We start from the raw sequence: 27,384 nt of genomic DNA, 5'->3' as shown, positions 1-27,384 counted from the left end.
TGTTATATGACTGGTTCCTGGTTTTCTGAGTTCTCTGGCTCTCTTCCAAGCTCCGTTTGCCACAACCATTGCTGAGGCCGACTGGAAACCTTTCTGGGTCACCCTTGTCTATGCACCCTTTTCCTCCTGCTGATTTTGAGTGGGTTTTGCTCTTACAGCATTTAGACCTCGGCTGGGTGCACTTGTTTTCTCCCTGTGGTGAAGATGGGGAATTGCACTCAGGGTTCAGATCCTTGCTGTAGACACAGGGAATGGCAGTGAGCAGTTCCAGGACAGGATCAACTACCTGCCTGAGTGGCTGAGCAAGCCCTCTAGCTCTGGGGAAACAGGGATAGGTACCGGCTGTGTCCTGTTTTCAAAAAACGACAGATGCCTGAGTTTTCTAAACCCTGACATGACAGTCATTCCCAGAGGTCTATTTTGATATACACAGAGGCAACATCAAAGACCAATCTGAAGGTAAAAACACATTTCTTTTAATTGGTCTTGGCTTTGTTTTGTACCACAAGCCCTGGAGACACCAATACAATTTGATCGTAAACACACAGTACTGTGGCAGTTAGAGAAAACACAGACCCACTTCCCAGGCAGGGACTGCTTCCCAATCTCCCCTCATGCTCCTTCTTGTGCTTTACTTCAGAAAGGTGATACTGTGACCCAGCAGTCGCCTGGCTGAGGCAGGAAGATCACCAGTGGGGCCAGTGTGGGATAGGATACATACTGAGACATTATTATTATTATTTTTTTTGTTTTTTTAAAACAGAAGGGAAAAAAAAGTTAGTTTGAAACCAAATTGTGCAGAACTGACCACACCCATACTAAGGATGGAGATAGTCTTATCAAACACGAACTCGGTCCACCTGCACTAAGATTTGCTTCTCTGGACTTGAAGAAATTTAACAGCAATTTTACTTGAGACTCTGCATCAAGGACCAGGACACCATTCTAAATGCACTCCTTCATTGGGCAGCCTTCCTGTGCTGTGCAGGAATTGGTCCAGCACGGCGACGCCCATCTGTCAACCCAGCACTGAGGTCTCACCCTTCATCTTGGGAGCAATTTTGGTAGGAGGTGTGCTTTGAGGACACTCACAGTCCCCAAGGATGGGCTGCCATCATGAAAATGGTGTGAGGTTGTTTCTACCACTGCTACCTGGTGTCTTACTCCACACCACTGGGCCGTACGACCCACTTGGCTTTTAGTTTTGAATAGACCGGTCAAAATCAGCACGCTGTAACCATGCAACCACAAGTGACACTGCACATGACCTACTGTGATATAAGCAAAACATCATCTCCGTTTTTATGGCCTAGTGATACACTTTATGACTGAGCAGGCAGAGGACAAAGTCACCACTTGGTTCCTTCCGGGAATGGCATTCGGGAGTCAGTTGGTTCAAGACTTGGAAACGGACCCCGTGACTGGAGTAAAGCCGACAGTAGGCACCCGAGCTCTGTGATCCCAGTGGGAGTGAGCTGCAGTCCTCCCCTGAGGGGCAGTGGCGTGGAAAGTAGGGCTCCAGCACAGGGTGTACAGAGTAGGACGTACCTGGGGAGATCCTGGGCACAGTAGGCAAACTCAGAGCTCTTGAGTGCTTGAGATGCAGGGCCTTGGCCTCGCCACGTCAAGCCTGCAGCTCCTCATGATAAAGGCAGGAGCTGTGCCTCCTATTGTGCTTAATCCCAAGGCCTCTCCACTTCGCAGACCCAAGGTAGCTTCCTTAAACAAGAGCAGTCGCCATGTAGGCTTCTCTCTAAAGGAGCCAGATTTGCTTTGGTGGAAGTCTGAATGGCTCCCTGGGTTCCGCACTAAGCTAGAAGAGCTTATACGACCCATGGAGGCAGGTAACAGGCTTCTATTCTTGGGCAGCCAACTTCCAGGTCAGGCAAGGGCTGGGGTCCAGTCCCTGCTGGTGCAGTCAGGAGGCCCTGGGAAAACTGTGCTAATGTGGGCAGCAGCCTGGGGGGTACTGGCCCTCTTGAAAAGACACTTTGGGCTTGCTATAGAGGTAGGAAGACAGGGACAGGAACAGGCCAGGCAGAGGAGAAGCCTCAGGGAAAAGTGGCTTCCCCCCCCACCTGTCTAGCCTCCTGCTGGCCACCCGTAGAAAAGCTACACTATTGCTCATTCCATTCCAGGAGTCAATCCCAGGAAAAACAGCCACATGCCCGCAGACGGGCCTGAAGCTGCCGTGCTTTCACAAGGGACAGACTGCGACTGCAGACACCCAGAAAGGTGTGCAATCCACTGTGTTGTGCAGCAATGGGCATGGAGGAGGGGGCTCCGTGTACCAACAGCACTCAGTCCTTCTGGTGAGGGTGTGCGCAGATGCGAACCAGGGGCTGCAAGCCTAGCAGGAGAGGCCTGCAGTCCAAGTTCAGAACATTTGTCCCACTCATGGGTATTTGTAAAATAATTAAAAAGCCTACATTTAAAAGTTATAATTTAGAGAACATCCAGTATAAAAGCAGTCTTCAGAAAGGGCCTCTGGCTCTCAGAAGAAGTCCGCAGCCCTCGGCCTTCTCCTTGGGGTGGTGGCTGGTAGCCTCATGGGTGACAGAGGAGTGCTGGCCGGGGAGCTTGTGGGGGTCTTCAGCACTCCGTGGAGTGGCCTCTGCTCAGGGTTAAAGGCCACTCTGGACAGGCCTGTGGGGCTGACCAGGATACTCTTGTCTGTCTTCTTAAATTCTGTCCCAGAAGAAAGTGAGGCTATTTACTCAGTTTATTTAGTTGGGTGTCATGCCTGTCCTCTCCAGGCACACAGGACTCTTGGCTTACATTCCCAAGGCCCCAGAAATGCAGAAGACACCTGGATACATTGAGGGGAGCAAGTTCCACTCAGTGTGTCCATGCACATGCTTGGCAGTGACTGCAAGCTGCCCGAGCCCTGTCTTCACCTCCAGCTCTCTAGCTTGGGCTGTTTAGATGGAGGCATTGTCTCTTCACTCCTTCCTCTACTCGCTGTACTCTCTCCAAACCCATGCGTGCCCACTCATGCAAACAGATGTGTGTTTGCCCACACAAATAAGGTCTTAAATTCATATTAAAAAAAAAAAAAAAACCAAAACACTAGGGTGTGGTGGTATGTGCCATTAGCTAACTCAACACTCAAGAGAGAGGCAGGGATTGTGAATCTCTGAGTTCCAGGCTAGGTGCAGCCACATATTTAGACTCCTCAAAAACAACCAACCAACCAACCAACCAACCAACCAACCAACCAACCAACCAACCAACCAACCACAGCTTCTTACAGGAGCCATTTGGTTTCTCTGATCTAACAGTGAGGGTGGCCCACTATGTAGTGGCAGTGTGACTGTAGAGCTGGGGCAGTTATATAGCTAAGGAGCCAGGGTTTCTCCGTCTCTGAGACAGAACTAGAGAGCACCTGGCAGCCTGAGAAGACCCCAGGGGAAATCTCTCCCAACCTTTAATCTTAACATTCAGGAGGCAGAGGCGGGTAGAGCTCTGTGAGTTTGAGGAGCTCACAGCCCAGCCAGGGCTACACAGAAATCCCATCTCCAAAAACAAAAAACAAACAACTCCACTGAAACTCTCTATCTATCATCCCTCTCCCTCCCTCTCCCTCCCTCCCTGAAATCTCTCCCTTCCTCAGCAACCCACACCTGATCTGTAAGGAAAGTGACCTCGGCATTGCCTGACTGACTGACCAGGAAAAGGACAGAAGACAACATCTCTGGTTGCTGGAGAACACGGAGCCAGCTCTAGCTGGTTGGTCCCAAGGAAGTTTTACAGAAGGCTACCCACTCACCTGCAGTCATGTTTCTGTTCAATCCAAAGGTGACTTTCTTGGAACTGGAGGGAGTTTTATTCAGCTGCAGAACAAAAGAGTAACCATGGTAACATAGGTGCTCAGCCTCCTTGGCTGGATTTTTCTCAGGAACTTACCCAGGGAGGGCCCTTGCAGTCTTTTTCCTGACCTGCACACACACAAAGGCTAACGGGGCAGCATGTTATAGCCTAAATGGACTGCACTACCAGACTTCTGCTGGTGACCTTCACAAACTACCTTTATGCATGCACAGATTTTCCAAATTAGACACTGTGTATTCACAGTGAGAAACATCGAAGAGGGGTAAGGTTGTTCAGAATCCCAAATTTATCACCCAAAATTATAATGATATATGTCAATAACCACCTTTCTTTTGCCCGAGAATTAATAGAGTTATTTACTGTTAGTGTAAATGGTGTGACGTGGTGTTTGAGCTGTCAGAGAACATGTTTTGAAGTCACCTTGCGTTCTTGGGGATCACACTCAGGCACTCAGACCTGGGTGGCACCAAGTGCTGCTACGGGGCAGTCCTAGAATTTCTTAGCTATTGTAAGCTGAACTTGTGGCTCACAGACAACTGACTAAACTGGGCTTAAAATGTGGTTTATTTCAATGGCCAATAGATATGAACTTAAAAATCTTTGTTGGAGATAGCCCCTAAGGTCTTGATATGTGCTAAGCAAATGCTTTACCACTGGGACCCCACTGCAGATCAAAGCTCTCAACACTCCGTGTAAAGAACTTCAAATTACTTACATATCACAACAGTCCCTTCTAGAAGCCAACGCATTTTATACTGTAAGAGCTGTGCCGAGCCCATCCCAGGACCCCGTGCCTCTTGCCCGAGTGTGCTGCTACCTCACCCCACCTGTGCGCACCTGCCAGCCCCGAGCCCTGCACCCCAGACCTTAGCACACCTGCCTGCGTGTCCCTGAGGAGGGCTCACCTGGCCAGCAGGACCTTGGGGATGGGTGGCAGAGCTGTTCTTGGCTTTCCTGAAGAACAGGGGCTTTGGTAAGCACCGAGTGTCGAACTTCACAAAGTCGTCCTCCGATTTCAGCGGCTTCTTCAGAGTCCTGTTGCTTCCCTGTGAGAAGAGCAAGAAGCTGAGAGGAATACCCCTAGCATGTGCCTTGCCAGGCTCACACCAGGACAGCGTGGTGAGGAAGTGCTGGAGGCAGACCTGCCGGGCTCTTTAGCCCAGAGCCCACTGTTTCTTGCACCAGCTCTGTCAGGAACTCTGCTGCTCAGTGGAACACAGACCCCACTCTGTACCATGCCAGCAGGGGTCACACGTTTTTTCAGCAGAAAAGTCCATTGTTTTTCTTCCCTTTGTGCTCTAACATAGGGCCTACCGTCTTTATAATTCTTCCTTTTAAGGTCTACCCATTAAGTGAGAACTAATTTTTCTATTTGTGATTAGACACTATGTGGGCTGTGAGTCTGGTGTGAAGCCACCATGGTGGTTTGCAGGAGCTTGGGGCCTCCCTTGCTGAAGCATAATGACTTCTTCTGGCACGCCCCAAAGCAACCCTAGCCCAGGAGCAGACAGTAGCAACTCCCTGGACCCCAACTCACTAGCAATCACTCCAATTCCAAGACCAGCTGCCAAGGGCACCAGAGTCAGGCTATGGAGAAAGAGCTGCCTCTTCCAAGGGCAAGGCTGGAGGCGGGGATGATGTCCAAGCCAGCTCAGTGCTCCGCTCTCCTTCAGTAATCCTGACTGTCCATGAACTCACCTGTCAGGGACGGGCTTCAGTGTCACAGGCACTGCCAAGCAGTGTGTGTAGGGGCTGGTGTTGTACAAGGTCAGCTGTCTCCCTGTAAAGCCAGAGAGTCACCATCTCGGTGGCTTGGTGGGCCACAGCAATGAGCACACACCGTGGTGTGTTTGCTACATGTGCAGCCTGGAAGAAGCAGTACGCTTCCTAGACAGGGCACAAGGCAAGAGTTTGGGTCCTTTACAGCTCTAAAAGTCCACAGAGAAAGAAAATCCTTTCATTAACCCAATGTGAGAGCCCCTTGCCACAGAGGCTGGATGGAAAGTGGAGCAACTTGGCGGGTCTGACTCTGATAGTTTCTTAGCTCCATGTCTATCCTTTCCCGTGCAAAGGGACATCAGATGGGGATGAGGAGGAGTAAGGGCACTGGATGGAGCAGCTGCACTTGGCCACTGAGATGGGAACCTGTCATTGCTTGTCGGTGAGAGCAGTCATAAAGCAGTGTATTCTGACTCTTGCTTCGCTGAGGTGTGCCTCTGCCCTATCCCTAGCAGACAGCCGAGTCCCCTGAGCACAGCTGCTCAAGGCCAGCCCCCGAGCTCTGGGCCCTTCCCATCTTACCAGAGCTTGGATCTGCCCAGCGTTGGACTCCAACACACCGTTTGACATCAGCTTCATCGTTTTCTTCTTTTTTGAGATTGCTGTTTTTTGACTGGATGGATCATAGGGGTCAAGGGTGCTGGATGCTCTTTTCTTTTGTGACCTCTTACACTGGGGCAGGGTGGTCTGGGCAAGCTCCACTGGGCTTGTTGGGGTACCTGACTTCTGTACGGTTAGGTCACCACTGCTGACAGGGAGAGCTTCCAGTTTCCGTTTCCTTTTCCGGGCTTGGACACCTTCGGAGGAAGAAATGTGGGCAGCAGAGCTCTGAGGATGCCCACCGACAGAGTCATTCTTTGACATGTCCTCCTGAGGTAAACTGGTGGGTTTGCAGATCTCTTTGTGGGCCCTCAGTTTCTTCTTTCTTGGCCGTTTTCTTTTATTGTGTATGGGCATGATGGGGGTAGGCTCGGAGCTGTTCTCCCTGATGCTGGACACGGCCTCTGCTGTAGGCTCAGTCACGCAGGCTGGTGGGGCCTGCCTCTGGGCAGTGTCAGGCTCCCTCTCCGCATTTGGTGCTTTGGGCATGGCAACAGCATCCAGGTTCTGAGTGTCAGGCTCGAAGTGGCTCCTCTTCCTCTTTTTCCTTTTCTTCTTGTGAATGTGGCCTCCGCTGCCCTCTTCACCAGCAGGAGAGACTGTATTTCCTACAAAAATGCAGACCAATGATGCAAAGCCCTGCTGTGACCACCAGCAGCCAGGATTTTTTTGTTTTGTTTTGTGGTTTTAAGACAGGGTCTCAGGTAGCTCAGGCTGATCTAATATCTGCCATACAGCCAAGGCTGCTGTAGAAACCCTGATCCCGATGACCTCTTCTCAAGTGACAGGAACACAGGCGCACAGCATCACAGCACACCCCTTTAGAGACAGGGTCTCACCACAGAGCTGCTACGGCTGGGCAGATGGCTTAGTAGGGAATGTGCTTGCCGTCAGAGGAGGAGGACTCTACGAGTTTGGATCTACAGAACCCACACAGAAAGCTAACTGTGGTGTCAGGCACCCGTGAGCCAGAGAACCAGGAGTCCGGTGTCTGCAGAGGAGATAACAGAGCCCAGAGGATCTGTGGTGAGGTGCTGCTGCCACAGCATCCTAGTGCTCCTGAGTTCGAAGGAAACCCGGGCTATGTAAGACGGCTCTAACTCAAAGAACAAACCTCCCCTCTCTCAGTCCAGTGTGAGCAAGGTGACCTCCTTCAGCACTGAGACTCTGCACTTACCTTCCTCCCTTGCTAAGGCAGCTTTCTCTAAAAGCTTTTTCCTTTTCCTCTTGTGCCTTCTCTGACCGAGGGCTTGACCATTTTCCTCAGCAGAAATGTCCTCAGCAAAACTGGGTTGAGCACAATTGCCTGTAGGTTCCAAAGGGACACCGGTCGGCTTCCAAGACCCGCATCTGTGGCAGTAGTCCAGGTCCTGGGCTCCGCCCTGACCCATCCAGCTAAGACAGTTGAGCCTGACTTAGCTCCATTACCTGCACTACCAGCCACTTTCCCAACCCAACTCAAGGCTCCTGAGCAGAACACACACTGGACAACAACTGGTGGGATCTTCGGCCTAGACTACTTTACATTCCCACCGTTTCTGGGAGCCAACTAGTCAGGGCACAAGGAACAGGAGAGCTGGGGACATGAGTCCTAAAGGAAACCGAGACACCTGGATTTTCTTTTTTGCCCAGTTTTGCTGCCTCTATGTTGTGTATCATGTGTATGCCTGGGGTCCACAGAGGCCAGATGTGGCACTGATTGGATCCCCTGGATCTGGAGTTACAGACAGTTGTGAGCTACCATGTGGGTCCTGGAACTGAACCCAGTCGTCTAGAAGAGCGGTCAGTGCTCTTGGCCATGTAGTCACCTCTTGTGCCTTTCCTTCCCCATTAAAACCTTAACTGTAGAAAGCACCAATAAAATTTCAAATAAATACCACATGGGTGTCACCCCCACACAGCAGGCACCAGATGGATGGAAAGTATTTGCAAAGGGTCTTGCATGGAGGCATTCCCCAGGGTACTTGCTTAGGTGTGTCAGGTGAACCCAATGAAGGTGACCACCCACGGATTAATTTCCCTATGACCTCCTGTCTTGGATCTGGCAGGGCTGCCCTCGGCGGGGTGTGTACTGGGTGAGAACAACTCTTCTTACCGTCACAGAGGTCCTGGAACCTGGAAAAAAAAAAGCACATGGAAGTTCAGAGTTCACAGCTTAGGTTTTGAACATAAAACGGGAATCCCGACACTCCGTGCTCACCCTTTCCTCCACGGGGAGGCTAGGGGACAGCCCCACCTAGGGATGTGGTGAGTCAGGAAGGAAGAAGCCTAGAACAAAGGTGATTCCATCTCACCAGCTCTGCACAGGACACAGTGGCACATAACACCAAGATCCAATGTCTCTCTTGCTTGTTTCTGAAGGTAGACAACTTAACACTCTGCTATGTTCAGGGAAGGTTTGCCCACTAGGGTTCTCTTTATGCATCAGACCAAATAACCAAAGCTGAGGCTATGAGGGATGTACATGGGGCTGGGCAGGTCAGCCCTAGCACCCACACTGAAGACCCTAGCTTGCCTTTGGAGGCCCAGCTATAAAGCATGAGAATTTATGGATGCCATCTTCTGGGGAATTTTTTTGTTGTTGTTGTTTTTCGAGACAGGGTTTCTCTGTGTAACCCTGGCTGTCCTGGAACTCAGAAATCCGCCTGCCTCTGCCTCCCAAGTGCTGGGATTAAAGGCGTGTGCCACCACGGCCTGACTGGGGAATTCTTTAAGAGCCATTTTTGGTGTGTTCACACATTTGCACGTAGAGTCAGAGGCTGAGACCAGGTACCCTCTTCAGCCACTCTCCCCTGGGTCTCTCATTTGAGCTCAGAGCTTATCAACTTGGCTAGTCCAGCTAGCTTGCTCTGGAGTCCCACCTCTGCTGCCTGGCCGCCTGAACTTCATGGGTGCTGGGATTAGGCAGGAGCCCCACCCTGCCAGCCACTTCCATGCGTGCTGAGGTCCAAACTCTAACCCTCATGCTTTACTCACTGGGCCGAGTCCTCACCTCCTTTCTAAAGGCCTTCATAATATAAAGGGCAAGCTCAGACCAGTTACTGCTATGTGGTTATGAATAAACTGATAAAGAATAAAGAAAAAGGCAGCGGGGACTGGAAAGTTGGCTCAGAAGTTCCAGAGGACCTGAGTCTGGTTCCTGGCACCCACACTGGGCGCCTCACAACTACCTCTAACTCCAGTTCCTGAACACCACTTTCTTCTGGCTGCTGCAAGAGCACACATACACAGACACACACGGACACATCTAACAGTAAATACATCTTTAAGAGAAGAAAAGAAACGTGGGAGAGTGCTGGTGTGGCCACAGGATCTCACTTGCTACTTACTTTCTGACTAGTCTGCAGAGTCGCTTCCTGTTGAAAGGCGGGGTGCTCTCTGAGTTGGCTATTTCCAGGAGTCGATCAGCAACAGCCTTGTAGTCAAACTACCACAAAGAGACAGGAAACCCAAGCAGTGGTGAGACAGTCTGGCCAGTCTGAGAGTCACCTTCTAGTTGTTGTTGGGAGCAGTCTTCTCCAAACTGGGATCTCACACACAGAGAACTGCCTGAGAGCTGCTTATACGTTCATCCTGGGTGCTTAATCTCTAGAACTGTCTTTACGTTTCCAAAGCACAATTGTGTATGCAGGTGTGGAGTGGCACAGGCCTTTAATCCCAGCAGTTGGGGAGCAGAGGTAGGTGGATCTTGGTGAGTTCAAGGCCAGCCCGGTTTACATGGCAGTTCTTGAGTACCCAGGGCTACATAAAAGACCTGGTAACCAACCAACTAAAACTCAAAACTGGAAGCCCGGCATGGTGGTGCACTGGTGTATTCAGCAATACCAGGGGCAGGACTGCTGTGAACCCTACTCCACCTAGACTATACAGCAAGATCCGCTTAAAACTCCCCCACCCCCTAAGCCCCATAATGACTGGTGCTGCTACATGCAGAAGAACAGACAATAACGCTTAGAAAATGAGGTTCAGTATCTTTCAAAACCCACTTAATTGTTCATTGTTTATTTTTGATAGGATCTTTCTGCATAGCCCAGGCGAGACCTGTCAACCTCTGCTTCCTGAGTGCTGGGATTGAGTGTGTGCACCACCATGCTTGGCTTCATTTTGTTTTTGTTTTTTTGAAACAGGAGTGTACTAGGTAACCCAGGCTGATCTTGAACTTGAGACCCTCCTATGTGCATGTACACAACACCACACCAGCCTAAAACCCCCTCTTTCAAGTGTGTCCCCAACAAGCTTATTCTAAGAATGGTGACGTTAATTACAGACGGGATTATAAAGGACTTTACATTTTAGGCCCTATGGCTTAATGAGCTCTGACTCTAATTCTATAGCCAAGCCACCCCAGGTCAACCCACATTCTATAAAAAGCAAAAGCCGCTCCCACCTGGAGAGGTGACCCTGAATCTTTCAAGGCTGCACAGACGTCTCTTTCTCTGCTGCCAATGACTCCGTCTCTGAGGCATTTGTCCAGTGCTGTCAAAACACACCCAAAGGGAGCTGGTGAAATGGCTCAGCGGGTAAGAGCACCGACTGCTCTTCTGAAGGTCCTGAGTTCAAATCCCAGCAACCACATGGTAGCTCACAACCATTAGTAACAAGATCTGTCTCCTCTTCAGGAGTGTCTGAAGACAGCTACAGTGTACTTACATATAATAAATAAATAAACACATCTTTAAAAAAAAACCAAAAAAACACCACACCCAAAGACAAAGACACAGTCTTGACATTCAAGAATGGATGTAGCTCAGTCCCTCCAGGCTCTGGGTTCAATCCCCATTACCAGGGAGAACACCAGTGACTGCTGCCCGGGGAGATACTTGAAATTGGTCTCCTAAAAATCCCAGTCTTTATTTTATAGGTGAAGCTCGAGGTTTTGCCCCTAGTACCAACCCCATACTGAACAACCCTACCCCCACAAAAGGCCTCAAGCCTGCAGGAAGGAAGCTGTGTGCTGGAGGGGAGCCATGGGAACAAGTGTTCCTGACTGCATGCAGTTCTCACAGGCACAGGCACAGGCACAGGCCAAACGCCTCACAAAGGAGGCGAATGGTTAGGAGGGACAGAAAGAATTGGGCGTAGTGAATGAGTGAGTGGTGTTGGGACCAACTGTGCACATGTGTCTTTTATGAACCCTGCTTTAATTTTTGGGAGGCCTATATGCAGTGAGATGCCAACAAAGTGCTTGATGAAGACTTAAAAACCAAGAACAGAGGAGCCAGCAAACTTCACTAGGCAAGTACAAGGGGCCTGGATTCAACCCGCAGAATCCACATAAAACCTCCCGGGCATGGCAGTACAGGCTTCTGGGCTCAGCACAGGGAAGGCAGCAACAGGTGTATCCCTGGGACTCACCAGCCAGCCAGCCTAGCCTAACTAGGCATCTTCCAGGCCAATGAGGAACCTGACCTCAAAATAGGAGGTGGGTGAAAGCTGAGTAGTGACTCCCAATGCTGACATCTGGCCTACACATGGAAGCATGCGCAAGCGTACAGGCACAGGCACAGGCGCAGGCGCGCGCGCGCGCACACACACACACACACACACACACACACACACACACACACACACAGAGACAAAACTGGTATATAGAAATGAGTAAAGCCCAGGCAGGCAGGCAGGCAGCCAGCCCAGCAGAAAGGAAAGAGTATATGAGGAAGCCTCTCACCAGCCTTCTTCCCACTGACTGCCTTCCTACAGGCCACCTCCTTTGTAGGGAAGCCACTGCCGTCCTCTTTGGTTTTCCGCTCCTCCACAGACTCTTCAGGTACACAGGCAGACTGATCTACAATGACTTCAAAAACACCCCTCGCTATAGTCTGTACCAGCGTGTGGCTGAGGGCAGAAACACATTGGAGAGAATGGGATTAAATCACTCGGCCTGGAGCCTGTGCAGACAGGAACACAGTGGAGAACAAACAACTCTGGTAAGTATGTGCACGTGCAGGTGTCTGCCTGGGGCCTGGTGTGCCCACCAACTGTTAGCAGGGAGGGACTCAGATACCCCTGAAGCAGGTCCACTCAAGATTCAAGGAATCACGGTATGCCACAGGACAGACAGAAGGTGGGAATCTGGTGGGGGAGCATGTCCTGGATTGGCAGCCAGGCGCTGCTGGCAGGGGCCAGAACCTCTGCTTTCTTCCTCTGGTCTGAGCAGGATCTTGTGTAGCCCGGGCTGGCCTGGCCTCAGGCCTGTGAGGGGTGTTAGGAATGGGTGCTCCTTACACTAGACGACTGCCTGACAGAACCCCACCCTAGGGCACCAATGGAAGCAGTGAGAACACACGGGCCAGAGCCACTTACTCTTTAGTCTTGGCAGCAATTCTGCAGAATGGATCGATTAACTTGAGGTTCTGATCCGCTAAGAGCTGCAATTCAGACATAAAACAGAGGGCAAGTAAGGGAAGATAGTCTTTTCTCTCCTCTGACATGTTCTAGAACAGGGAGCACCTGCCCTTCTCACAGGTTCCGATCAACTGCACGCATGCCTGCCCAAGCAGTCCCAGACACAGGAAGTCCAGAGCCTTGCTCTGGCTTTCTGGGTGTTTTAGTGCAGTGACCCAAAGCACCAACTGGTCATGGCATCTGCCTAGCAGAAGGTCCTGGCTAGCTCCAGAAAGGCAATGAAAATATGAATACTATGTGGGTGCTGACTCAGGGCATGAGACAAAGTCATTCTTTTAGACTTCATTCACTCGTTCACCGATTCAGTAGAAGTGTACGTGGTTGCTCCTCTCAAAAAATTTTCATTTATAACTTCTTTTACTTAATATATGTATAAAACATTCACTACAGAATGTCAAAGAGAAGAGTAGAAATTGTTTATACTCCCAAACTAAGAAAATCACCCGTCTATAAAAGCGCACCTTTTCCTTCCAGCTTTCTGTCTGCTTATACTGGGTGATCTGTGTAGTGCTGTCTGTCCACTGCCTTTCCCACACAGCTTTGGAAATACTCAACATAGCCTACTTTTTTTTTTCCTATTGGACTCTGTAAACTGTTTCTAACTCTTTCTGCAGGGGAGGCAGGGCCGCCCTGGAACATAAGATTTACCTGTCTCAGTGCTGAGATTATAGATGTGCACCAACAAGCCTTTACATGGGGCCTTCAGCTACTCCTGAAGCTGTGTCTCAATCCTACTTTATAGGTAAGACTTCTAGATATATGTACAGTGTGCAGTTCTGTCTACAAGCCCACTAGCTGTCTGAGACAGGGTCACCAGAGGGGAGAAGTCCCAAGGAGGCTGTTGTTTCTGATAGTGCCCATAGCCACCCCAGGCATGGCAGTCCCAGTCCTCTGATGGGCGGGGCAGACAGCACTGCTCTCACCTCTCCCCCTCCCACCGTGGTAAGCTCATCCAAGTACACGTCAATCAAGTGGGCTCTCACGCCATCGGGAGACTGGCTCTCAGGACTCAGGATCTCCTTCATCAAGATGTCCAAAAACAGTGTGATTTGGCTGAAGAACAACAACAACAACAAAATTCAACCACACAATTAGAAACAGTTCCTCTGTTAGCTTCAAGTGACTGTTTCAGGCTCTCCATTGGATTTAAACTCCCTGGGATCAGCATCTATTTGCTTCTCATAGCACTAGATAATGACAGGCATACATCAGTCAATTCATGTTTCTAATTATCTAAAATATTTGAGGGCCCTATTCTATAAAGATGGGGGGGCATTAAGGAGCACAACTAGGGCCTCATACCCATTAGGCAAGTGCTCCCTCCACCACTGAGCCACCTAGAAACTCTGATATGCTTTAATGTCACCACATGTCAAGGTGAATAGTTTACCAACCTTTCTTCCCAGGCATTCCGCTTGAGAACTTCAAAGGACTGCCTCAGGACCAGGCGGATCAGCTAAAGGTTGACATATTTTTATAAGTAAAAAAGCAGTGATCATCTTGGCAGAATGAGGACCCCAATTCTGGCTCCCCAAAGTGAGACAGCATCCTTACATCTTCTAGATTAACAACATTCAGCCAGACAGTGGTGTGTGCCTGTACCCAAGAGCATACAGACTCTGCCCCACAACCCCCAGAAAACAAACCAAGCCAATATAAGCCACGGCAATGCTCCCCAGCCTCATTCCCAGCAGCTCAGACAGGAACAGAGGCACCCTTGGCACAGGCCCGACTCTGCCACACCATGCCCGGACTTCCATCATTTTCTTGCTCAGGTGGAAGTTAGGTCTGAAGATGGCTGGGCAGGCAAGGTTCTCCTGTCTGAGAACCTCACAGCTATCTCCTTGGGCATGGTTATTTTCTTCCCAACAGCCTTTCTTTTTCTTAACTCTGATGCTTACAAATCTACAAAACCTCTTAGCAAGCTGGGTGGTGGATCCTTGGGAGGCAGAGGCAGAGGCAGGAGGATTTCTGAGTTTGAGGACAGCCTGGTCTACAGAGTGAGTTCAGGACAGCTAGGGCTACACAGAGAAACCCTGTCTTGAAAAACCAAATCTAATCAGCCAGCCAGCCAAATGCCCCCCCCTACTCCCCCCCAAATATCAAACTCCAACTCAGCTTCAAAAAGAAAGTAAGAAGTGCCAAGTAAGTGCACTGGCACCGGGTTGCACGCCAGCTTTCTGCTGGTCCTCATACAGAACATTCTGTGTGTAAACTCTGAGTCCGAGAGGAGGAAGGCCCCACCTTACCATATAGTACTTGTCCAGCCGCAGCGTGTCTATCCCTTGCCACTCTCGATTCATGGTCTGCCAGAAGGTCTGAATAAACAGGTGCTCTGCAGGGACAAGAGGCTCTCAGTGCTCCGCCGCTGCACAAGCACACAGCAAGAAGGAAGTGACAGAAAAACACATCTTGTTCTCTTTACACAGCTATTGCAAGAATTCTTAGACAGGTAGGGTTTGGCCAAAGGCTAAATATGTCCAATGATTTCCTTTACAGCTATATAAGGGCCTTCCTACCACACCTGCATCCAACCAACTCCAATCTAGCGACACAGATGATGAGCATCCTTACAGTTCGTGGACAAACGCAGGCTATTCTGATGTTACGTGCTGTCTGGGTGAGACACAGCACACATTATTATCCACGAATTCCTTATTTACTGATTTTTGAACACTCCCTTCAAAAGTAGGGTTTGGCCGCTTCCAAGGCTGGTCTGGGACTTTCACACCTCCTGCCTCAGCCTTCTGAATGTTGGGATTACAGACATATATCAACATGCCCAGCACAACTTATAAACAAATGTAAATCTTTACTACAACAGATGCAGAATCTCAGGTGCTGCGAGTCAGCCAGAATTCACTGTCAAACAGAACTGACTGCTGTCCAGCTTCAGGGTGCACTTGCCAGTTACCGTAAGCACTGGCAAGGCGTCACAGCTCCTCAGTGTGAGAGCAACCTGAGTGTGGAGACTGTGGGGGAGAGCTGATTAGTCTCTGAAATGTCATACGATTTCTGTTCAACACTAGCAGGAGGCTCCCATATCACTAATTCCCAGAAGACCAGAAGAAAAGCATTGACTAGGTTCCCCAGGTAAGCTAACAAACCTGCTACCAAGGAAATCAGAGCCAGGAAAACGGCAGGACTTACGAGCCTCCGAGCTGTTTACAACGTGGATGAGTTGGGAAATAATGTTCGCTAGCTCCTCCTGCAAAGGCGGGTTGGGGAAAAACATTGGTCATAAGGTGGTCACACTGACAGGGTGCTGTGGGCTGTATCCTCTTCCCTCTGTGGGGGAAATGCCTGTGCCTCTTGTTCTAGGTCTGTGGCTGACACCCCAGGTTTTAGCAAATGTGTAACTACTGGGCTAATGTCATATGTTTCTGGAAACATGCTAAAACTATGTGTTCAAGAACGAGTCTCTGGTAAGAAGTTGGATGACTCCAGGAAGATAATCTCACTGCCACCTGCCCTGCTTTTGGAGACAGGATTTTTCTACACATCCCCTGCTGTCCTGGAATTCACTCTGTAGACTAGGCTGGCTTTGAACTCACAGAAATCCGCAAGCCTCTGCCTCCAAGCTCTGCGATTAGAGATGTGTGCTACCATGACCCACTCTGTTTTTAAGATGTAGACTAAACTGAGTCTATGAGGAGTACCAAATGTTGCAAAGCCAGAAGGCACAGAGCCACCTTGCTGGTGCACTCCAGTCTCCTATTAGGCCTGGTCAGAGGAGGGCTGGAGCACCAACAGGTTCCCCTAGCTTGTGCCTGTGGCACAGCAGACTCCATTCAGGAGAACCAAGTGGCGAGCCTAGGAGGAAGCCCTCCGTTTTGCTACTGTTCCCATCTCCGAGGCCTAGAGTTCCTTATTTGTCTTGAATGAACTCCAAGACTTGAAAATGATGTTCCTTTTTGTTGGTTCTCTTCCTCCACTAAAGCTGTTTGTTGCTACTTCTGAACATAATCTTACAATATTTTGCTCTGCTATCCCACTCAAAATATGTTCAGTAGAATCAATGCAGTCAACTGAGACAAGCCACTACATGTCCTGAGAAAAGTAGCAAGGCTTCACATACAAGTTAAGTGCTACCCAGGAGGACTCTACACTGTGGCTTGTGCGTTGTGACCCTTACCCCCTTGCTATTGAGATAGATCTAGTTTGAGAAACTACAACAAAACTCTTCTACAGTAGTATCAGTGGCAAGCTCAGTGGGCAGGGATAAGCTGGCCTGTGAATTCGGGGCACCAGAGCATCTCATGGTGCTTTAGCCACAGAGCCTGGCTGCTTGCTTTGTGTGGAAACTGAAATTCAGCAGGTCACTGAGCACCTTACTTGGACACCAGGCCCTCTGGGACCTTCTCTAGGCCCTGATGTGCTTCTGACCATGCATTATAAACAACAGAAAATAAAACAGAAACGTTAAGAACGCCATGTCAAACCTACCATAGAAGCTATGAAATGACGAGAGCAATAGGGGATCTATGACTTAGCGTGTCCGATATGTCTGAAAGCACAGCCTAAGTGCCCGCTGCCCCTTCCTGAGGGAACAAGAGCTGAGACAATGGCTCCTTGAAGCATTTACTTCCATCTGTTTGGGGATGGCAGCAGATTGGCGTCCATCGTGGCAAAGGTCCAGGACCATGACGAGGGGACTGTGTTACCTGCAGAAGGGGCTCGTCCTGCACCCACATGCAGTAGAAGAGTCCTTTCCATATTTTTAAGAGTTCTTCTTGACTGAAACTTCCTGCAGGAGAAATCAGAGCAAGCACCTTAGAGTCTACACTGTTTCCCACCTTAGAGTCTACACTGTTTCCTTAACGTGTACAGTTGCTACACAAGTGGCAAACCTACTACATACATTCCTTCCTCTGAACCTTTCCTTAAACCTGAAGTACAACTCATGCTAATGGCTAACGTTCCAAGCAATCCCGTGAAGCACCACACATGCATTGTTTGTTATCAGTCAAGGGAGGGTAGCAATGGGGACAAGTCCTTATCTGCATGTGTGACACTAAAACTAACCCACGTGCCTGGCATACCAGTAGCCAAGCACACAAAAGGCCTTGAACTCATCCCTTGAATCAACAATGGAAGAAAGGAAGTCTCACCATCTTAATGAAGGAAAACTACAAATCCTATAAACGATGCAAGAGTCTCCAGTCACACAGTGTCCCTAGCAAATGGCAGAACCATTCCTGATCCACTCCTAAAGAAAGTACACTGGGCCAGCCTGAAGATGAGTCTGCTAAAATGTACTTTTAAAAGGGTCCAGCCATGGGCAAAAGTCAACCATGCCCCATCTTCCGATTGTGCCAGCCATCACTTCTTGGGCAACTCTTAAAATGGTTTTACCTGTTTTAAGTGGCATGCCCTGGAGGGGTCACTGCTCTGCCCAACCACTTGTTGCCGAGCTGCCAGGTTCATGGCCGTCTGGTTTGTTTTCCTAATTTTTGAAGACACGGTCTTGCTACTTACCTCAGACTGGCCTTGACACTTGAGATCCTCCTGTCTATGTGCTCCACCTCATACAACTCAAGTACGGACTTGGAACCAGTGTGCTATTAATTCTAAAAGACACTTTTAAAATGACGAAGAACCCTTGCAGTGGGCTCATCCTCCTGTAGTGTACTCAGTGGTCCAACTTTATTTTCTGATGATTAAGAGCTCCAGGCTGGGGAGATGGCACAGTAGGTGAGACCATCTGTTACGCACGAGGACCTGACTAAATCAGCGCCACATAAAAGCTATGTGGGCCTGTCATTTCCAGTGATCAGCTCAGCCTGAACACTAAGTCTCAGGCTTAGTTAGAGAACCCGCTTTAACGGAATAGGGCAGAGGGATCACAGAAGTCACCCAACACCCTCTATGGCTTTTACAAGTGCACACGCGCACACGCACCCTCCCAATACTCTCCCAAAAGGTTTGTTTGTTGTTCTCTGTACAGCCCTGGCTGTCACTTTGTAGACCAGGCTGGCCTCGAACTCAGAGATCTGCCTGCCTCTGCCTCTGCCTCAGCAAGTGCTGGGATTAAAGGCGTGGCCACCACCGCCCGGCTCCAAAAAGGTTTTTAAAGGAATGTTTTTCTCCTGTCAAAACCTTTATAATGCTGCAGTTTGATTCTTTTGTGGTAGTTTTCAACTCAAATGATGATGGTAAGTGTGGGAGCACAAGCCTTTAATCCCACTACAGATGCAGGCAGAGGTCCAGCTGAGGCTACTTAGCAAGACCATCTCAAACAACCCACGATCCCAAACACCAGGGTAACAGAGACCATAGTGTAGTTAGCTAATCTAAGCACATTTCCTTAAGGAGCCACACATACAGCTGATGTGCAAGCTGGCTTCTCTCTGATAAATGTAAATATGGCACACCCCCTAGCACGTGCCCAACTGCAGTTACAACTTTTCTTGTCACAGTAACCTGCTCCTATTTAATCATGCTCCAAGACTGCACATGTCCCTGGAGAACTGTGGTTCTGGGTAAGGATTGGTGACTTTAGAAATTACTTCAGATCACTTGGATCAGATCACAGCACACCATCAGTTGGAACTTATCATAGGAAAATCAGTAACACGGAGCAGTCTAAGTAATCATATAAAACTTGACCAGTACCTCTGAGTACTAGCTTACAGAAAGCCTAGGGGGCCGAGATATGAGTTAAATGAGACTAAGGGGTTGCATTTTACAAGACAAATGACCCACATTCTGTAACAAACAAACAGAACAGGGAGGAGAGGAGGGGAAAGAAAGATAAAGAGCTGTTAGAAATTAAGTCTGCACATAGACCAGCCAACGGAGTCTTGTTTGGACTGACATAAAAACAGAAAAGACGGTGAGAAAAATCCAGCAGACTGAATAATTTCATGACACCAAGACTTTTTATTTGTGTGACTTTTCTGAGTCTTTCTATGTAGCCCAGGCTGGCCTTAAATTCTTAAAATTTTTCTGCCTCACCCTGTGATGACAGGTGCAGACTCCTGGGCCTAGCTGAGACCTCTTTTATAGTTTAAGGAGGTGCTGTGGATGTTAGAAGAGTGGTTACCTTTGGAACTATATGCTGTGAGGTGACACATCTGACAGCCAGTTAAGTGCTTGGGGCCACCACATGGGTGAAAAGAGGGTGCTTTTCACGTATATGAAACACTTCTCAATGGGGCGGGGACAGGGGGGGGGGAAGTGTGGGAAATTGCCGGAAGTTCTACCACGGGCTTTGTGCTTTGATTTGATGCCATAAAGCGAATGGAAAGCTATGGCCTTTAATGAACCACAGCACAGAGGATTAAAGTCGTGGTTCCACACGAGGCCAGGGCCGGGCACTTCAGCCCTTGTTTGCTACCTGCACTGTTAGTCCCTTCCAACTGTAGGACTTGAGGCTACGGCTGTAGAGGGAGGCAGTGGCTGAGGTGTGCCAGCAATGCGGGCTCATGCTAAATCAGAAGCAGGGCAATTAACCTCCTCCCACACAGTACCATCCAGGCTCTGCACACACAACCCTTTCCAGTCACACAGAGGAAGAACAAAAGAATGGGGACCACCGAGTGGGACAAAGCTTCTTCAGCGAAACTGCGGTTCAGGTGTCACACCGGGGCACCTCTCTGCCTTTAAATGTGTGGCACAGGTGCTGGGTGGACTGTGACCGACTAAAATTATCTTACCTTCCTTCTAAGTATCTCTGGAACTCTGTCTCACCCCAAGTCAAATACCAGCACAATGAAAATGCAGCTTGCAAAAAATTCACAAAAATTCCAAAAGTCATAGTTAATGTCTAATTCACTGGCTTGTCCCCAGAGGGACCACTGGCTGGATTATATATTTCTGAAGACCTATTCTATGCATACAACCATTACACACATCTCAGAACAGTATGGCTACATGCATAGGATGTGTTACTATAATCTATACTTTTCACACTGAGAGCATCTCAGTATATACTATCTCCAGGCTCCCTGTCATGTTGGAGATTGGAGCCAGGAACTCACACACGCTCATTAACTGATCTACCATTGAACTCTGACCACAAACCTGGTTCAGTGCATCTAGTATCTCTGGACATCTCACAGGTACCATAGGCAAAGCTACCATAGGATGTACATCCACAATGAAATCCAGTCAATCTCAACAGATTGACAGTGGGCCTGGGACAGACGAGAAAGCTCAGCGACAGTGCACTTGTCTAATTTGTACCGAAGGGTAAAAGCCCAGTTGAAGCACACTGTCAGCAGGCATCCAGTTCCCCCACTGCATGTACAGCATAGGGTTAACACGGAATCAAGAGCACACACAAGCATGAGAAGCACTCTGTCAGAGCTAAGTACTGTCCCACTGGCAAATGCCACTGTGATTCTCTTACTTTCTCTTTTTGACTGTTCCCATTTATCCCAGTTTCTTTTGTATGTGTATGTGTGCCTGTAAGCACACAGAGGAATAACACAGACACCATCCACCTTGGTTTTTTAGAGTCTTTTACTGGCCTCAAGAACATCAAGAAGGCTGGGCTGGCTGTCCAGTGAGCCCCATGGATCTACCTGTCTTTGCCTCCCCAGAGCTGGAATTACAAGTGTGTGCTACCACATTTGGCTTCTTAATGTGGGTTCTGGGAACCAAACTCAGGTCTGTGTGCTCGCAACTGAGCTATCCCCCTAGTCCTCATCTTGCAGCTTTTAAGCCATGGGTAGTGACCCTCTGAGGGCTCTGAATTCAGGGCGGTGAGAAAACTGCCAACAGTAAAAGCTTTCTGAACACACAGCAAAATTAATTCAAATTAAACCCACAATGAATCCAAGGTGTTGCTGGCAGTGCTAGACCATGTTTGTGTGGCCCCAGTTCTGAACACCCAACATGTCCATTTTGTACTTTGTATGCCATCATGACACAATGCCAGTGAACACTGCCTGCAACACCTTACCTCAGATTCTTGACAACTGTAGGTGACACTCTTCACACAGGTTTTCTGCTTTTAGACAAGTGTAATGACTTACGTACTGAAAACAAAGACATCACTGTTTCTCCATTGTTCCTTCAGAGCATGTTCCAAAACAACTAGTGCATCAGATTGTTTAAAAAGTCAAGGTAGGAGCCGGGCGTGGTGACGCACGCCTTTAATCCCAGTACTTGCTGAGGCAGAGGCAGGCGAATTTCTGAGTTTGAGGCCAGCCTGGTCTACAAAGTGAGTTCCAGGAAAGCCAGGGCTACACAGAGAAACCCTGTCTTGAAAACAAACAAACAAACAAAAAAAGTCAAGATAGTGAGTGGTGCTGACATACACCCTTAATTATAGCACTAGTGGGCTGGAGGCAGGTGGACCTCTGTGAATTAGATGCTAGGCTGGTCTACAGAGAGAATTTCAGGAGTCTCACTAGAATGTAGCTCTGGTAGTCCTAGAATTTGCTAGGTAGTCTAGGCTGGCCTTATTATTATTATTATTATTATTATTATTATTATTATTATTATTCATATTGTCCTCATTTTCAATAGGTGGCAAAAGTCTATATGTGCCAGAAGTTTAAAAAATAAAATTCTTTGATGTAATTATTAGTAAATGTTTTGTTTGTAAATCTAGTTTATAAATGAATAAATCTGTATACTTAGTTTCTCAGGTAAAAGGGGTTTGTGATTTAGAAAAAAAAAAAAAATCGAGAAGCCCCAGTCTGTTCAAGTCCTCCATTCTAAATATCTACTCCCAAAATATGTATAAAAACCCTGTTTTTACTTCTAAGAGTTTAGTTGGTAAAAACAGAAAGTGATTTTTAAAGAACTTAGGGAGTATGGAGAGGCAGTGCGTACCTGACCCCTTCACTCACTGAGGTCAGTCTATGAAGCAGCTTTATTTGACAGCTGCTTTCAAAGCACTCTTCTTCTGAGACACTGGAAGTGAACGCAGGGTCCCGATCACTCCAGGCAAACACTATCACTAAGTTTCTCCTCCTCTGCCCTTTATTTTATGACGGTCTTTCTGTGAAGCCCAGGGTGGCCTGGAACCTACAATCCTCCCCCAAGCTCTGGAATCACTGGTGTGACTACCATACCTGTCCAGGAAATATTTTTTTTTTTGGAAAGGATTTCACCATGTATCTCTGGCCTGGTACTCACTATGTAGACCAGGTTGACCTTAAATTCAGAGATCTACACACCTGCCTTTGCTTCCTGAGTGCTGGGGTTGAAGGTGAGTGACTGGTTGGGGATGAATTTTACATCTTCATATATCCTAGTTTCTAACAGCCAACAGTTTAGGTTTAGCTATCCTAAAAAGAATGTCAGAGATATAAAAGGTATGAAGACACAGGAAATACCACTGCGTTTTGAAATGACAACAGCCAACAGCAACCCTCTCCATGAAATGAACACAGGAGCCATTCTGTATGGGGACTACCCCACAGTGAAGACACACAGACCTCCCTTTTATAGCTGTCTGGTGGGGAACACTATGCCACCAGCAGGAAAGGCACTTACCCCCACAACACCCCCAGTGACTCAGCCACTGCTAACCATAAATCCAGTCGTCTCAGACGACATCCAAAAAAGCAAGCTGGGGCTGGGGAAATGGTTCGGCAGTAAAGATGCTGACCACACAAACCTGGTGGCCAGAGTTCCAGCTTTTGAACCCACGTGAAAACTAAAGGAGAGAACTGACTGACATTTCCAAACACGTGCTGCGGTATATCTACCCCCGTATCATGTATGTGAGCACACACACACACACACACACACACACTAACATTAATAAAAAAAGAGGAAGCAATGACACAAAGGAAATTGCCACAGGGTTGATTTTAAGAAGCTCCATAAGCCGGACAGTGGTGGCGCACGCCTTTAATCCCAGTGCTTGCTGAGGCAGAGGCAGGCGGATTTCTGAGTTTGAGGCCAGCCTGGTCTACAGAGTGAGTTCCAGGACAGCCAGGGCTACACAGAGAAACCCTGCTTGAAAAACAAAACAAAACAAGACGCGCCCTAGCTCCATGGTAAGTGTTAAATGTCTGAGGCTGAGAACTGCTCAGACAGGCAGGCACTGCCGGCTTGGCTCACTGCTGTCCTCCCTGTACCAAGCACAGTGCTCAAGAGGCATGGAGCTTTGGGTTTGCTACATTTGTGAATGACTGCATCAGGACTCACGAGCCACCAGGAACACAGTGACCGTTTCAAGACAGTAAGACGACAGACGAAAATGTCAAACTTCCCAACAAGATGTAAGGTTGCAAAACAAACTGAAGGAAAGGCAAACACAAGGCAAGTTGTGCTTCTATTATGATGGGACCTAGCGGTGCCACACACTTTAGTTTTCTTGTCCCATGGCTATTATTTTTAAATTGTTTCTTCTCTTTTACATTCTATGTGTGTTTTGCCTGCATGTATGTCTGTGTGAATGTGCTGGGTCTCTTGTGGACAGCTGTGAGCTGCCATGTGGTTGCTGGGAATTGAGCCCAGATCCTCTGGAAGAGCAGCCATGTTCCTAACTGCTGAGCTCTCTCCAGTCCCGTTGTACCATGATCATTATGACATTTACTCTGCAGTTTTTATTCATTTGCAGGCACATATGTATAGTTTGGAAGTCAGTGTTATGTATTTCCTTCACTAGCTCTCCAGCTAATTTTCTGGGACAGATTATTTTATCAATATGGCCACACCAGGATTACACCTGGCTTTTAGAGGTAAACACCTGAACTCAGGTTCTCAAGGTCACATGACAAGCGTATTACTGATGGAGCCATTTTCCTAGTCCCTCAGTTATTTTTTGTTTATTTTATGCCTATTTTACTTGCATGCATGTAAGCCATGTGTGTCTGTGGTAACTGTGGACTGCAGAGGTTAGAAGAGGGTGTCAGATACCCAGGCACTGGAGTTATAGATGGTTATGAGCCACCACACAAGTCCAAGAGCAAATGTTCTAACCTGTTGAGCCATCTCTCCAGTCCCTCTACAGTTATTTTATTTTTTGAAGGCCTACGATATTCCAAAGTGTCCACGATGATGAAGAGGGGAACAAGATAAATCACCAGCAAGGACCCTGGGGCACTGACATGAGCCAATGGCGTTAGGCCCTTGTGCCCTGGGCCTGTTCCAGGGGGTCAGAGAAGCATGGTCTCTGGCTGCCTCCGGTCCAGGCGTACTGTGCCTGTTTGCTTTTGTCTCCTGAAGGCTCTCCTAAGGCTCCACACTTGCCCACGGCTAAGGAGACAAACGGAAGCTCACAGTGCTTGTGGGAGAAAGGATACAAACCATAGAGTTCAGAAACAAAGTTATCTGTACGTAGCTGGGGACAAGGTAATGACCTTGTCAGTATAGCTAGTAGAGACCAGCCCTGGCTCCGGGAAATCCTGTCTCCAAACAAATAGCCCTTCCTCCCCCCCATGTATCTAAGCATTATAAAAGGGACACATAGTTTATAATTCAAGAGGTACCAGGGAGATAGTAAAGGAGGATTTCTCTCAGAAGTGACTCTTCTTAGAATCTTTGTAGAAGCCTGAATGCAGGGGGAGGAGGTGAGAAAAGTGTGCCTGCTGTGCGGAGCCTAAGGGTTTAACTGACTACTCAGGAACTAGAAGAGCAGGTGAGGACACCATGTCTGTGGCCTTCAGGGGGAAGCAGCGGTAAGATGAGATTTGCTTTAGGAAAATGACCTGGGCCATTTGTGGAGGGCAGATTAAAGAGGCACAATGGAAGCCCTGGATGAACGCCTTTAACCCCAGCACTCAGGAGACAGAGGGAGGTGAATCTCTTGAGAGTTTGAGACCAGCTTGGTCTGCAGAACAGCCAGGGCTGTAACACAGAGAAACCCTGTCTCACAAAACCAAAACCAAACAAACCAACCAGGCAGTGCTGGCTCACAACTTTAATCCCAGCACTTCACCGGCTATCTCTCTTGAGTTCGAAGTCAGCCTTGTCTACAGAGCCTTGTCTACACAGAAAGACCCTGTCTGAGGGTTGGGGGTAGGGACCCAAACAAACAAAAGGCACAACGGAGTTAAGGGAATGGATGGGCCAGAAATCTAGGTAAAATAAAGGAACTTCTGGTTAAGACAGACTAATTCAGGTTATTGAGAAGGCAGGTCAGAGGGACAATGTGTATGTGTGTGTGTGTGTGTGATGAAGAAAGAGTCAGGGCAATGCGGTGAGAAAACCGGAAGGAGCAGCAGGAGAGAACAGGTGTTTGGAGGGGAGAGTGGGTGGCGTTGTTGGTCCTGAGGCTCTCAAGGGACAGTCAGGTGGAGTACCAGGCTAGTAGCACTAGTCTGAGTAGAGGACAGCAATGGTCCACCCGGGCCAGCAAGGTAGGTTTAGGGTCGACCAGCACGTGCACATAGGAAACCCGACAATATGAGAGTAAACTGAATTTCTGGGGCAACCCTTAACAGAAATGTTATGGGGGAGGGGGGTCTGGGTGGGAAGCGCAGCTGCCATGGTGGCTCAGTGGGTAACAAATAGCTTGCTTGTTAAGCCTCACCACCTGAGTTTGACTTCTGGATTCCATGGTGGAAAAAGGTAACTTTTGGAACTCAACTTCCTCATGAGTGCCTATAAGCACACACACACACACACACACTAATAATTAAGAAAAAAATTAGCCTTCACACCTATATCAGACTTCTCAAAAAGTCTCTTCCTTTCTGGGAGACAAGGTCTTGCTTGCTCTGTGGCCCTGGCTGTCCTCAGCCTTCCAATGCTGGAATGAACGGTACGTGCTCTCATCTGGGGCAGATTTCAATCAAAAACCATTAAAAAAAAAACTTTAGGTGTATGAGATTTGCCTGCTTCTATGTATGCGCACCACGTGCATGCCGGTTGTTAGCAGAGGTGAGTGAGGGGGTGACTCCTTTCCAGGAAAGTGTTGAGCTGCCACGTGGGTACTGAGACTTGAACCGCTGAGCAATCTCTCCGGGCCCCCCAGTCTTCAAACTTAAGTAGATTTAGCAACACGTAACTCAAACTTCCGCCAACTGGCTGCAACCTGAACCCTCCACGGTAGGCTGCAGTCTAGACTTTACGTATTCATTCAAGGAGTTACAGAACCTATTCTGGATCACTTAAATAAATCCCTGCAATGCATTCCACAGCAGCTAAAACACAAACGAAAAAGCCAGTGATGTGGCCACACTGCCCCCAGGTACAATTGCATTTCAACAAGCTTTGCGCGCCAACTTCGATTTCTCTGGCTCAGGGCACACACACTTCGCTCTTTCTTGCGTCTGCCTAGCTGGCTTCCTCTTGTCAAAATCTCACCAGAGCACAGAAGGCTCCTTTAGAGGGACTTTCTCCTGCGCTTTCCCACGCTACCGGTATACATTCTCGCATTCACCCACATTCCACTCCATCGCCACGAGACCTGCAACCACATTGCCAGAGTTCCTCTCAGGGCTACCTCTCTAACGCAGCCCAGCGCCTACAGGCACTATCCAAGGAAGGCAAAGAGAGACACAAACGAGCCTCGGTGAGCCGGGACTCAGGGCCAGGAGCTCCGCCGCACAGCCCGCAGCAGCCGCGCCCGCTGGCGCGACCCTCGCCGCACGCAGCGGCGCGAACCCAGGCCCGCACCTGTGTCGCTCTGCGTCCTGGCGCTGAGATACTGCCGCAGCTTCCTCACGGCGCGGTCGCGGACGCCCTTCTCACTGGAGGCCAGCCGCCGGGCGAACTGGAACTCGGAAGACTGCATGGCGGGAGCCATCGCGCCCGCTTCGGCATCCCCGGGCTGCGCGCGTGCCGCCCGCCGCCGAGCGATCCCGACTGCGTCTGCGTACGGGCTGCGGCGCGCGGGTGATGGCGTCACCGGCGCGC

At 48.9% G+C, this 27,384-nt stretch overlaps 1 protein-coding gene across 2 annotated transcripts; it reads right to left on the bottom strand.

Annotated features, from left to right (window-relative positions):
* Positions 1-465: 465 nt before the first annotated feature.
* Positions 466-27,315, bottom strand: Rrp1b (ribosomal RNA processing 1B). 2 transcript variants are annotated; one of them, XM_021221493.2, is made up of 16 exons: positions 27,145-27,315; positions 17,280-17,362; positions 15,766-15,823; positions 14,865-14,950; positions 14,010-14,071; positions 13,539-13,668; positions 12,514-12,578; positions 11,879-12,045; positions 10,598-10,686; positions 9,540-9,637; positions 8,306-8,325; positions 7,388-7,516; positions 6,133-6,818; positions 4,737-4,877; positions 3,770-3,833; positions 466-2,688 (listed from the first exon to the last, which is right to left on the bottom strand). In XM_021221493.2, exons 1-16 carry the CDS (start codon positions 27,272-27,274, stop codon positions 2,495-2,497), a joined length of 2,202 nt encoding a protein of 733 aa, XP_021077152.1. In that variant the 5' UTR covers positions 27,275-27,315; the 3' UTR covers positions 466-2,494. The 2 variants fall into 2 exon arrangements, with proteins under 2 accessions (XP_021077152.1, XP_029389030.1); XM_029533170.1 differs by lacking the exon at positions 27,145-27,315 and having other exon boundaries at positions 17,062-17,359.
* Positions 27,316-27,384: the final 69 nt, after the last annotated feature.

Source organism: Mus pahari, chromosome 21 (assembly GCF_900095145.1).
Source record: "Mus pahari chromosome 21, PAHARI_EIJ_v1.1, whole genome shotgun sequence".
Taxonomy (NCBI): Eukaryota; Metazoa; Chordata; class Mammalia; order Rodentia; family Muridae; genus Mus; species Mus pahari.
The sequence above is the reverse complement of the archived record's forward strand: the minus strand, read 5'-3'. Positions and strand labels throughout refer to the sequence as shown.

Bases quoted from the DNA above. Each gene is read 5' to 3' on its own strand.
- Rrp1b (XM_021221493.2), bottom strand. From the start codon at position 27,274: ATGGCTCCCGCCATGCAGTCTTCCGAGTTCCAGTTCGCCCGGCGGCTG. The intron at 14,072-14,864 runs GTAAGGTGGGGC...GTCAACCTTTAG, and splicing joins GGCTGGACAAGTACTATATG to CTGATCCGCCTGGTCCTGAG. The intron at 9,638-10,597 runs GTGGGAGCGGCT...TCTTTGTGGTAG, and splicing joins ATTCAGGGTCACCTCTCCAG to TTTGACTACAAGGCTGTTGC.